Raw genomic sequence first — 13,691 nt, 5'->3', positions numbered from 1 at the left:
ACACAGAGAAGATCTGAAAATGTTGGTTGTTGAGCCTTTCCAAGAGGAATCTGTCCTGGCATTTTAGCACAGTAGATCCATCAAATTTCTCACATTCAACTGTTACATGCTTTCATATAAAGTATGGCAAGAGGAAAGGCAGATCACCTTTGGTGAGGCTAACAGCCTGATCCTATGGCCCATCATAGCTGCTGGACATACAGTATCTTACATAAAGATGGTGGGACACACAACTTTCTTTTACAAAAGTCTCCAGCCTTAACTTTGGATTTTAGCACAGGAGCTACAAAAGAGGGATGTTCCCACTGCCAATAGGTTGCCCTCCTCCACTTTCTTATCATTAAAAACAACTTAGTCATGCACATATTCGTCTATGGTAAGAATCACACTTGGAGGACCAAACAGGAAATTTTAGAAATTGCAACAGTATCTTAACATCTTTCAGGCTGTGCCACAAATGACTATGAGGGCAATTTGGCTACTAAACATTTTTCTGGGCTACTAAACATTTTGCAGGCTCATTTCTAAGGGCTTTGTGACTGTAAGCCAGTTTTTCGCAAAATGAGTTTCCCGCTCAGTACTTGTACAGTGGATATTGCTCCATGAGTGAGCTGGCTCATTAGCTTTAAAGCCAGATTCTTTGGCTCAAGCTTCTTAGAAAGTGTAAACACATGATACTTAAGGTAAGAAAATCTACAAAGTGTTCTGCTACTAACACCTTCAACATGACAAATTTTATTTTAAATAACTTTCTTTCTTTCTTTCTACTCCAGAGTCTGCAGGTTACCGTAATTCATAATTGCAATGGTAACATAAATAGGTATGTCAATTTTATGTAACCACTTCCTTGTACTATGTCAATTTCATGCTAGATATAGTACTATTTAAATGAAAGGAGTGAAAAAGGGAGGTGTGTTTTACTTGGCTGGACGGATAGCTTGCCTTCCATCCATGGCATCTCTGCCATCTGCCACTTCCTTTCCAATTCGAATACAGTAAACCTGCAATTTACATGCATCCAGTGCTATTTTTATAGAAAAAGAGGTGTTGGGACTCACCATTAACACCTCCCTTGTTTTCTTATAATGGCAATGGTGCCCATCTGAGAGGTGCCAGAACTGAGTTCTGGAGTTCAGGCTGAAAAAAAAGCCCTGCCTGCATTTAACTTGTGTGCATTCAGCTTTACGTGCATGGCAAAAAATAAAAAATAGAAGTAAGGAGCAGGAAGGGGCAGGGTTCCAGAAAAAATTACTTTGGCAATCCTACCCCAATGGGTTTTGACTACACATGATTTTGGCTTTAGATGTGATCCCTGAAATGTAACCCTGGTATAAGTTGCGGGCTTACCATATGGTAATTTAATACTTCACATCTCCATTCTGCAGCAAAACTACAGGAATAAAAGACTCTTTCCCCTCTGCTAAGCTCAAGAGAGTAGTGTAGACAGATTTGAAGTCTGAGTAGATTATAGATGTTATTTTCTTTCCCTGGGAAAGAAATGCCAATTCTTCATTTGAAAGAGATAAGTCCTGTTCTGTTTAAAACACTAACCCTTGCTGGAAAAACTAAAGGTGTATAAGAAGTTAGTTTCACATAATGCTTTTTCTTAAATTCCTCCAGAATTTTCAACATTAAACCCAGGATAGGGAATTTCCCAGTGTTTTTGGACTCCAACTCTCACCATGATGATAGAATCCGTAGTCAAGCAACATCTGGAAGGTCACCACTTCCCCCTTTCTTCCTTCAATATTGACTGCTGAGTTTACTTTACAGATATATTTTCAAAAGGCTGGAACACCAGTATCATAGTAGTAAAGGTGGAACAGGGAGGAGGAAAAGTGGAACAACACCAATCCAATGAGGCAGCAGCAAGTGCAAGCCCAATAATAACTTACAATATTGCCTCATCAGGCTTTTGCAGATCATCTATGGGCACTGGGACACTTGTACCACACACACAATGCAAACTTAGTTCACGTAACAAATTTAAACACCTTTCCATATTCATGATTTGGAAAAGGATTTTTCTTCTGGATCCATCCACTTATCTAACCTGCTATAAGTACACTCAAAACTAATCTAGGTTAACCCAAGGCCAACTGGGAAGTCATTTATTGCAGCATTGTCTCTATTCTGAGCCCTCTTCATATTAAGGGGCAGATTCCCTTCCTCTGCTGTCCCAAGGGGCAGCATGGACACTGCTGTCAACATAACATTCACCTTTGGAAACTGCTGCTCTTAGGCCTAGTTTTCACTGAGTAGGTAAAGCTGTCTTTGAGCTATACCACTTGAGCCACCAGGTGATGCTTCTCCATGGCAAGGGGAGGGGGTCGAATCCCTGTTGTATTGGGTGGAATGCTTGGGTAGCATCTCCCCTGACATGCTAGTTTTTCATATGCATGGATTTTTATTTTTGTCTTAGGAAGAATTGAATATGGAGTGAGTTAGCCAGACACACACAGCTGACTCACATCAGTGAGAATTAGTTATTAGGTCCATGCATATTTTCTCGATGTATTGACCCTGATTCTTATATTATAATTTAACTTATCTTTTTAGAATGAGTTACCAATAACTGAGTAACTAGAAAGTTTCTATAAATATAAAGTTTCTATAAATACTATAAATAACTGAGTAACTAGAAAGTAACTAGAAATAAACTATAAATCAGGAGAGCCCTCTTGTGAGAGGAAAGAGTAACAGCACACTCATTTGCCACAGGAAGAGGGTGGCGTGGGTCAGATCACAGCAATAGTTTTTAGGAGTTGAAAAATGCTTTTAACAGTTGAAAAAGGCTCTGCTTTTTGTAGATGTAGTTTCCTTTTCTTTCACTGTGTAGAACTAAATGGTGAAAACATTCCAGAAAGACTGTAAATGCCATATTGGTAGTCAAGATAACCCTGGGACTAATTAGCAGTTGCTGCAAGAATGAGCTCACCTATGTTTATGCGCTTGCTTTGATATATGCTAACCAGCTTGCTTTGATGCTATGCTTCTCTGTAGGCTTTAGGATGCTTGGTTATTGGCCTAGGAAGGGAAGCAATCTAAGACTTGGAGGCCTTCATTGGCAGGCAGCGTTCGAAACTCTCATTGTTCTAAGGCTAGGCACATTTTGCGACAGGGAATTTCATTAGCGCAAGCAGTTTCTGAGCTCTGAGAACAGTATTGCCCCTAAGATTTCAGATTAAAACTGTAGAGTGGAAGGAAAGGAGGACCTTTTTCTACCTCCCAACTTCCAGCTACTCTCTGAAGACTTAAGAAGAGACCCTCTTAAGAATATTAGGGGGGTGGGCAGGTGAAAGACTAGACCATGTGAAAAACGAACGTAATATTTTAGCTTCAGTTCATTCATTTTCAGCTTTGTATTCTTGTTATAAAAAAGTGTGCCTAGACATTCTATTGTTGTACCCATAACCTAGGTTTAAGGTGCCATTCAGTTCCTAGCTTTCAAATCTAGAATGCTTGCTGTTTCTGTGTCTGTCCCAAGTCTATAAAGGCAGCAAGGCTCTGCAGGCTGTGTTGTAAATTTACACCTTCTTTTAATAAAGCACTAGAATTGATCACTTTGGCATTTTTGACATCCTTGTTTGGTATTCCTTGCACCAAACCAATTGCACAAGCTCACCATTGGGCCTGTGGATCAGATTTTGGACCTGTGAAGCAGATTTTTAAGCAATACAAAAAAATGCGCAATCTGTTTACCAGAGGTGAAAGTGGAATGAGTACATGCATCACAAGCAGTGGCTACATACCCACCATGCATTTAAAGCACATGAAAAGCATACACATGCCACCAAGAACCCTGGGAACTGTAGTTTACTCTTCACAGAGCTACCATTTCCAACACCCTTTAAAAAACTACAGTTCCCAGTATTCTTTTTTGGGGTATGTGTGTGCATGGTGTGTATTGAGCCTAAGATTCCTCCCTTTTATAGAACAAATCTCAGAATGCTGAATGCCTTCTTCGGTCCCTTTGTCTAGTTTTTAGATAAATTTCTAATTACTTAGTCAATATCTTCAGAAAAATGCAGTGAAAATTGCCTACATTCTTCTGTTTGCCTGTTCACTAAGATCTTAAGGGATGTCAGTTCTTTTTACTACTTCTTTTCACTGCCTTGGCTTCTCTGTTGACACCCGGCTCCAGAATAATAGCTGTTTGTCTCTGTTACCCTCTTCCCTGAGGTTTAAGTGTGTTACTGGCTTGACCTTTATTGGGTTTTTCTTAGTCCACTTTTCTGTCCATGAACACATGAAGTGAATTATAACATTTAAAACAATATAACATAAAAACACAAAAACAAACAATATATGACAGCAGCGAACAAAATCCAACTAGGCATTCTCCACCTAGACTATATTTGTGATTGTCCAGCTCAGGCAAAAGCCCAAGGGCTTTCTTAGAAGAAATGATGCTAAGGTGAATTGCTTAACAAAACTATCCTTCCCAGCTAACTGCTATAATGTGATAGAACTCAGGTGCTTTAGGTATTGCTTTTTGGATCACCTGATCAAAAGTTTCAAAAACAGAAGTTTGGTGCTTTACTTTTAAATATTCCCATTTTTTTTAAACACCCTTGAAAACCCTATATAATGGGAGAAGGTGATTTTCTGAATGATTCAAAAGCCATCCAATCAGCATTATGCAGAGTCCTGCACTCATACAGAAGGAATTGTTTTATAGCAGGTACAATGTCTGGCTAAACAGTATGTAATTGGGTTTCCACTCAAGCAGGAAAAACAGGTCCCTTCCTTCCCCCACCCTCTCCTGACTGATGCAGGTGAAAAGATAAGTATGCACATCAAAAGTGCAGACAGCACACTTCCACAGCAGGCTGGCAGCTCAAATTATGAATATCTGTACTTTTATCCTCCCTTCATTTTAGCTAGTGAAATAACAGTGGAGGGAATATCAGCCCTGTTCAATTTCTGCCTACCTTTTCCTGAAGGGAAGAAACAGTCCATCTCCACACTGCTCCGGGAATGTGAGATACAGAGAGCACTGCTGGGGACCAGCCCTTCCTGAGGAGGACTGCGCTCTGTTGTCCGTACCAAACACCAGCCGGGCCTTTCACTTGGCCTTTCCAGTAACTCCACCGTTTGCCCCACCTGGATACTCAGCTCACTACTATGGCTGGCTATAAAGTCTTGTAGTACCACAGTTAGTTCACATCCTCCAGACAGCTGCAAGGGGAGAAAATTGAAACAGAAAAGAGGAAAAGTGAGCCACCTACAACAAGGCACATAGTTCATATAACATTGGCTCTTGTACTGAGAAACATAGTTCAGTTTAATAGTTTCCATTGTGGATGCTTCCAATCTGTTGCTTCGGATGGGATTCAGCCACATACCTGTAGGGCAAAGAATATGGGACTCATACAGGTACTTGTATGTTTCCTCTGATGCAAATCTGTGGGTCACTTAATCAGGAGGAAATCTTCCTTCCTCTGTGGTGTGATCCTGACTGGATATGCAACTCACTGGGTTTTCAATATCATGTGTAGTTCGGCTCTCAGTCAAAAGAGTGGGAGGGGTCAGTGTTTTTTTCCACTGTTAAAACCAAGTAGGTTTCACATCCTGGCTAGTGCTCAGACATGGGACAACAAAGCACAAAACAGAGGTATCCTTGCTTAAACATATGCCTGGACTAGCCTTCCCTTTGTGGTGAGATGCTGTTACCATCTGATTCTGATTACTATATGTTAAATCTGCCTCCAAGAATCTCTCATCTCTTTCCTGGGAAAGGATACTTTATTGCAGGATCCCTAGTTTTTAAAATGATGGAGCCCATGAGACATCTACTACTCCCCACGGGAGGGAAAACAATGATTATTATTATCACTGTTAGCTAAAGAGTGCCGTCAGTGTAAATGGTGCATTACAGAATTAAATAAAGCAGGCACTTGGTATAAGAGTTTGCCATCTAAGAATTAGATGAAGGAGAGAAAACAGCAAGGGAGTGCTGGAAAAGGCAAAATTCAGAAACACATTTTATAAATGTAATTTATGCAACACCTAAAACACTGTATCTGTCTGCTGAGGAGGTAATGCTGAGGATCTCCCCCACTATATTGTTCAATGGTACATCTATAAGGAGGCAAGAGTCCCTTCGTGTCCCCTTGCCTCTTCCTCTTTAAGTTTTGAACAAATGCACAAAACATATACAGAGTTTTTGGCTGCAAAGAAAGAGAGGTCTTTTTTAAAAAAACAGGAAGGCTAAGACAAATCTGCATGGATACAAAGTGGCAGCCAGTGTTCTGTCTATATTTCTGTTCTGCCTTGTTATGTCGTATGTTCTGCCTTGTTATGCCGTATGGTTAAAACAAAAATAACATTAAATATAAACTTTCCATAAATAATAGAAATGATGCGATAAAAGGAAAAGTCAATTTAAGCCCTTACAATGGGATAAAATATTTTACACCATAATTACTCTCAGATAGATGCTTGCAACAGCAAATATGGTATATATTGATTTGGGAGGTACATATCTTCAGCTCTAATGGTAAGCACTGTTGATATCTGCAGTGCTGAAGTGTGATGTGCTTCAGCCTTCATTATTCTCTTACCAGTCTGTGTGTAGCCTATAGGGACTAACTTGCAGCCCTTCAGTTGTTGGACTGCAGCTCTCAACCACTGGCCAAGCTGGCTAGGGCTAATGGGAGCTGTAGTCCAACAACCTCTGGAGGACCGCAGGTTAGAAACCCTTGGTGTAGCCCACACAGCTGGCTAATGATAAAGGTAATGGCTGTGCCATTCGAGAAAGGTCTGCCTTTGCCAGAGACTTACCTAGGGTCCCTTACATCCTTGGCAAGGAGTTGTATTGGCACCCCCAGCAAGGAGCTGTTTTGAAAAGAATCAACAGCCTACATCCGTCATGTATGATCTAGCTGAGAGTCTTGCATTGCAACGGGTTGGACAAGATGACCCTGGGGTCTCTTCTAACTACAGTTCTATTATTCTACGTTTCACTGCTTCCTTGTTACTCTTTTTACCAAATCTTGGCAACCCTTTTCTTTCTTTCTTTTTGACCTATGTCTATGCTGTTTGATGTTCACAATAGTTTAGGGCAGGTACTGTTTGCTCAGCATGCCACTCAGTTGCTTCTGGATTCCTGATCCATGTACTCAACTGCATAAGGATGTGTTTACTGACTGCTCCCTTTCCTTCACTATTTTCTGTGGATCTTCCTATGAAAGGTCTTACGCAAAAGATCACTCTGTAGTTGGGTGAGAAGGAATGTAGCAGAAGATTGATTAGACCTTTATTCATAACACTGACTAGTTCTCATTAAGACCAATGTTTTCTTACCATTTCTACAGCAAAGACACTTAAGATCTTGTCTCTCTGCATATATTACTTCCCATCATCCTTAGCCAGCCCCAAAAGCTGAAGGACTACCAAGGAACAAAATGGCTCTCAAACTGTGAAGCCAGTATAACTCCCTGGGGAGCTGCAAACCAAACTACTTCCTGACCTATCTTTATGCCTAGAGGGTTTTTTTAGTGCTTTGATAGTATCTGGAATTGGCTGCTAAACTGGTCCTTGGAATCAGCACAGAGCACATTCCTCTGTGAACAAACCCCACTTTTGTTGCCCGATGGTGCTGGGAGGCTCAGGGGGATGCTTGAGCAATTTGATCTTTATGAAATCTGACATGAACTGAGCTGATCTGTAACTCTGGATTAATATGTGGATTGGAACCCCATTATCAACTGAACTTCACATATCTCTGACACAGTGCTTGTCTCAAAATTCACCTATATGCATTTTAAAAATGCACATTTTGAGAGACAATATGGTTAAAATTAAGTACTTTAAGGAAAACATATTTAATTATGCATTAAAATTCACAGATTAATACGGAAATGTGATGGAATGGATTTCTGAACGAACATATGTAAAAGTGACATAGACAAGAAACAGACCTGAGCCACCCATCCCTAGCCTCGTTTTTTTCATCACAGACTTGAAACTTCCTTGGAGTGTATATCTAAGGGACCATAAGACACTCTGAACAAACCAGGATGCCCATTAGCTTAGCTGGTTTTAGTTGCTTAAGTTACATTTTTTGAAGACTCTGTAGTAGTTACATGGTGAACTATGAGTTTGGCTCATTCATATGATTTCAGCATAGCAAAAAATACTATGACTGCCTTGACATACACCAGAGTCAAGGATTTCAATGTCATAATTTAGGATTGTATGGATAATAAAGGTAGTTCATTTAAAAAGTTGAGACAATCAGGTTAAATTCAACTCCTTTAAAAGAATATAGTCTGCATACAATGCAACTCACAACCACTAGATGTCCATATTTGCTGTCTAATGGCAAACTGGATGTCTGCATCAAGCTAGACTGTTTTGGACTGAATGGTGGTGTGATACAAGATATGCCTGGACAGTGTATATGATGGTCAATTAGTAACTGACAGCACCAACCAAAGCTTTAAAAGTACCCATCAATTGCTTACAGTAGTAAGGCTGGTAGATGTTACAGAAGCAGAGGCAAACTTTCTCTAGATGCTTCATACAACTTTTGGAAAAAATAAGGTAAAGATTCAAAGGAAAGAGGAAAGTACCCTTAAATGCTATGGGGAAAATTTACAAAAAATAAGCAAAGTCAAGTGGCAAAATTCCTAGAAATCTACATGACCACAATGACATCAAAGGCATAGCATCTAGCTTTCTACAACAAAACCTTATAAGCTTCATTATCATTCCTCAAATTGCATATTTTGGATATTTTTGCAAAAATGAAGTCCTTATAGCAATGAAGAAAGCTTTGAGAAAATAGATGCAATGTCTGCTAAAAGCTCAACAAGTTTTTAAGGGCAGTGTAAGGTTTCCCTTGGCTAAGGGGCAAAGGCACCTTCCTTATATACCTTTAGGCGCCAGGCAAAAACATTCCTCTTCAACCAAGCCTTGAACTGATTAACATCACATTCCCTTTTAAATATGCTTGTGGGAAGAGGTGGGTTTATTGGTTTGTGGTTCCCATATTTTTATCATGTAGTCTGCATTTTCATCTTGTATTTTATCCAAGATCTATGGATGAAGGGTGGTACACAACTTGAATGAATTAATGATTAAATGAATATTTTGGGCAACCAGCAGGGTTTCCATTGTCTGGTTGCAGCTTTTGGCATTTTGCTGAATTCTAGATCCTCTAGTGGCTTTGTGGGAAGCTACTCTTATCTAAGGCACAGTACAGTAAACTGCAAAAGCCTCCTCATCAATTATTTGTGACCCCATGCCTCAGACAGGGGCTAACATAAAAATCAATTTGTGACATAGCTCCTGTCAATAACTTATTAAACTCTTAATCCTCTGAAGTAGCGAAAACCGCTTGGGTCAGGGGGAGAGCACTCCTGAACTCTGGTGCTTAAGGAGCATTTGTATTATTTGACCCTCATATATTGTTACCAGGCAGAGACTCTTTGTCCTTTTCATCTTTTTTCATTTGTTAAAATGTCACTTGAGGTAGAACTCAAGCTATGGCTCCATCACAGTGGGAGTATAGCCAGAGGAATTCCAATGAAGTTGATCAAGGACATAAGGTTGCTTCTAGTGGAGCTACTTGCTGGAATAACTTTGCAACTGCCTCTCCCCTATATTAACAAATGTACAATACTGCAGGTTTGGGGCAGTACAATGTATTAGATTAATGATGAGGCAATCCTATGGTCTCTTATGTTGGAGAGGGAGTTCAGTGTCAGATTCCCCTTCCCTGTCGCTGCCACTGAAGCCTCCAATGCCCCGGCCCAACTGATGTGGGTGCATGGAGAAGGTATGGGAAACCACTAAGATCTGAAGGATATAAAGTCATCCCAGTCCCCTGACATGCCCCTGTAATTCCTAAGCATGCCTAAATCTCCCTTGCACTCTCCACTGGTCCCAATAGGAAGGAAAATATAAATTAAATAAATTAAACCCAGAAATGGACAAACACAAGATCATTCTTTTGTCGATTTTTCTGCCGTGTTGGCTCAAGTAACTTCAGTCTCCCCACCAACCCTAGGACTGCATTGTTAGTGTTCAAAATGGAATCATGCATGCAAGTTATCTAGAAACCTCCTTCAAAAGGAGTAGGTCAAAAGGATTAGGTCATATCTATCATCCTTGATCATATACCCTGCTATCCAGAGCTGATGGGAACTGTAGACCAGCAACATTTGAAGGGAGTACGTAGTTCAAAGGACAACATTTTTTAAAAGCTGTCCTGGGGTGTGCGTTTGTTTGTTTTTGGTAACACTGCTAAGATAGTTCTTAGCAGTAACTTCTATGTTCAAAGATAATTTGCTACTGGATACCAGTTGCTGAGGGACTGTTGCCTATATGACCTGCTTGTAGGCTTGCCAGAAGCATCAGGCTTTCATTTATTTGTAACAGAATGCTTAAAAGAGAATGCTGAGTTCAGTGGGCCTTTCTCCCCCAGGTAGGTTGGATAGGATGACAGTCTCCTTCTCCAATGTTAATCCAAGTACTGTTTTATAATATGCATTTTTTTTAAAAGGCTGCAAGTTATTACTCACACATATGCGTGAGTAACATCGGATAAAAGTCAAGCCTTGAGAATATAATATTTCTCAGGTAAATGTGTTAGTACCATTTCCAGCAATATGTTTGTGTCTCCTTATTTCTGTAATAAATTCCCTCATTAAGTTTTATTCATTTTCTTTAACAGCTTTTCACAAAGCGACCACATGTTTGCATTCAATAAAAGGTGGAGGGAACATTTATGTGAGCAAAGGCAAATAATAAAAGGGCAGGGGGGAAATTGGTAGCTGATTTAAGAGCAAATATATAAAACTGAGAAGGAGACCTTCCAGATGTTGTTGAACCCCTGCTCCCATTAGCCCCACCCAGAATGGTCAATGGTAAAGGATGATGGGAGTGGTAGCCCAACAATATCTGAAGAGCCATGGGTTCCCTATCCATGATGTAGAAACTCAGGGAAATTATCACACTGTTGTGGAGTACAGTTAGATTCACAATAAAATCAAGAACAGGGAACACAAAGTGCTGGTTCCACTCTCTGCTGCTCCACAATGCTAACAGAAACTGGTAGAGCCTTTTAAACTACAATGATGTGCTTCTTACGTCAGTCCCATGTGGAAAATGATACTTGATTTTCCATGAGGCACCTATCTGTAGGTGGCATGCCTCCTTTATTATTGTGACACTCAGCTCTCTGCAATATTATACCGTTATGTTTGATCTACGTACATCAATATGGAAGACTGAGCCAAAGAAAAACTATCAAAGATGACACTCCAGTCCTAGACTTTCTTTTTCCATATTTAAATATGGAAATGTAAGGGGAAATATCTCCATAGATCTGGACTGTAAGCACACATATTTGCTTCTAGTTCCAATCATTGCTCATAATGACAGAGTATTATTATTGAAGTCCATCACAGCAATCAGATTAACACACCTTTCCAGTAAGCCTCCTCCATAAAACCACTGGATGGGCAATACTATCCTGTGAAGGGGTTTTGTTAAAATATTGAGAGATTGAATTGGCACTACTCTCTTAAAGAGACATGTTTCTTCTATAGCACAAACTGATTTTATCTATTCTTTATCTAGGGAAAAAATTGGTTAGATTAGGGGGAAAGCTCAAGAAATTCAGAGTAAGGAAACACTGTTAACATGCAACTGCAAAATTCACAAAATTCAACACTACCAGGAGGATTTAAACAAAGCGCACATCTTCAATGAATACTAAAGAAACTGCCATTTCTGTTAGGAATCTTCTGCCCATCAGGCTTGGATGAAAGCCAGTTTTAGTCACTATGAAATTCAGAGAGCAGAAAAGTGAGATAGATAGAGAATGATGATTAACTTATGTCTACAACCTAGGGTGGGGGTGGAAAACGGAGTCCTATCAACTCATCTCTCTCCACATGTTGAATTTCAACTGCACATTGTTCAGTATTGTTGCCATGCCCACCTGGGTGAATAGGAAAGGGCAGAATGTAATGTTCTCTGTGCAGTTTACAAAAAGTTTCCTGCGTAGTTTTATAAATTGTATTTTACCTCCTATTAAAACAGATGGCACCAGTCACTTTTGTCCATCCCTGCCTATGTGTACCAGGCCAGAGAGCTATCCAAACATTTGAATAATTAAAGCTACTCCTTTATAAGCAGAAAAAAGTCCTCCTAAAAATGTTCAGATATATTTTATGCAGGAAACTGGGATGCTGTGCCCTGTCAACATCACACCTCCCTTCTCTGTTCCACATTGTTGGCACATATTAAGTGATCCTACACAGTATGTAGCTCAACATGTAGCGACTGTTTCTGTCACCAATCCTATATCATGCATAATGTGTAGGAATGGTAACAAAAACACCACTCCATGATGAATCTCCATTTTTCTTATAATGCATATGATCACTTACCATGTGTTGATAATGTGGAGGCAGGTAAAGTGATGATGTCCAGATATGGGGTAAGGGATACTACATGTTACAGGGGAAGAAGAAATCATACAAATATGCTATTTTGGGCAGCATCCCTACATTCCACATTAAACACAGTTCCACTTTACTTAGTTTTAGGAGGCCTCATTGATTTCTTGAATACAGAAATCTCTAAACACTTTGGGATCCAGGAGCTGTTTGAATTAAAAGAAATATGTACTTGTGAAACCTCCTTCCTGGTCTAGGTCTCTAATGTAGGATAGAAGGAGATGGGAGGGAGGGAGGGATTCAGTTGGTTTTGTTGCTGCCAAAGGAGAAGAGAAAATGTCCAGAGAATTATGGAATCATCGAATTGTAGTTGGAAGGGATCATGAGGGTCATCTAGTCCAATCCTCTGCAATGCAAGAATCTCAGCTCAAGCATCCATGACAGATGGCCTTCCAACCTCTGCTTAAAAACCTATGGTACGTATATGTATGGTCCTTTAGACCAAGAGAAATCTAGTTGTTTAACAACAGGTGGAAGAGACCACAACAGTAACTGGAAACATGCAGTTATAGTAGCTGAAAGAAAATCTGTTTCTCTGAGTTTAGATAACATGCACCTTTTAGTGTTGCAGATTGCTTGGGCAGATTGTGGCACAACAGGAAACCTTAATAGACAACCACATCTACAACCTGACTCTGCTGATTTTTGGACTAATGTAGGCAGCCTGTGCACATACATGTGCTACACAGCTTGGGATGATATGCTTGCACAATTTGTAAATGTTCTCTAGGAAAGAAAGACTTTGCAACTACTGGCCTAGAATAGCAGCTCATTAAGATTATCATGGAATTGTTTTAAGGTTGGAGATGTCCATATGGCATGATGCTTTGCTACTTTTTCTTCTTTTACGCCACATATTGCTGTAAACATCAGACTAAGATAAGCAAGTCTGTGTGAGCCACTCTTGCAAAGTCCTCAGAACCTTTAGCAGGAAGCAAATAATAGTTCATGTTCAAATACTATAGCTTTACATTCAGATTGCAACAATAAATGAAAATGCATATGTTGCTTTCAAACTTTATACAATTCAGTGAAATACTGGTGAATGGCGAAGGCGACCAGTGAAATACTGGGGGAAAAGAAGTCATGTGTCACCTTCAGGTTCTTAACTAAGACTGAAGTAAATAGCAAATATGGAGGAGCAGACTGAGAGGTCTTAAGGACCACATTCAGTCCCTGTGCCCAAGGTTCTCCACCCCTGCACTGCTGGCTATA

The 13,691-nt window shown here is 40.0% G+C and overlaps 1 protein-coding gene across 16 annotated transcripts in view; it reads right to left on the bottom strand.

Moving 5' to 3' along the window:
• KALRN (kalirin RhoGEF kinase) overlaps positions 1-13,691 on the bottom strand; it is a 483,631-nt gene that overhangs the window by 80,782 nt on the left and 389,158 nt on the right. For all 16 annotated transcript variants that reach the window (XR_014171512.1, XM_081924435.1, XM_081924445.1 and 13 more), the window contains one exon: positions 4,935-5,181. Coding sequence is in view for 15 of the 16 variants with exons in the window: in XM_081924435.1 (XP_081780561.1) it covers positions 4,935-5,181 (247 nt within the window). In the remaining variant the exon portion in view is untranslated. The remainder of the gene's footprint in view (positions 1-4,934; positions 5,182-13,691) is intronic.

Source organism: Podarcis melisellensis (assembly GCF_964234715.1).
Source record: "Podarcis melisellensis genome assembly, chromosome: 1".
NCBI lineage: Eukaryota > Metazoa > Chordata > Lepidosauria > Squamata > Lacertidae > Podarcis > Podarcis melisellensis.
This window is presented reverse-complemented; position numbering and strand designations above follow the sequence as displayed.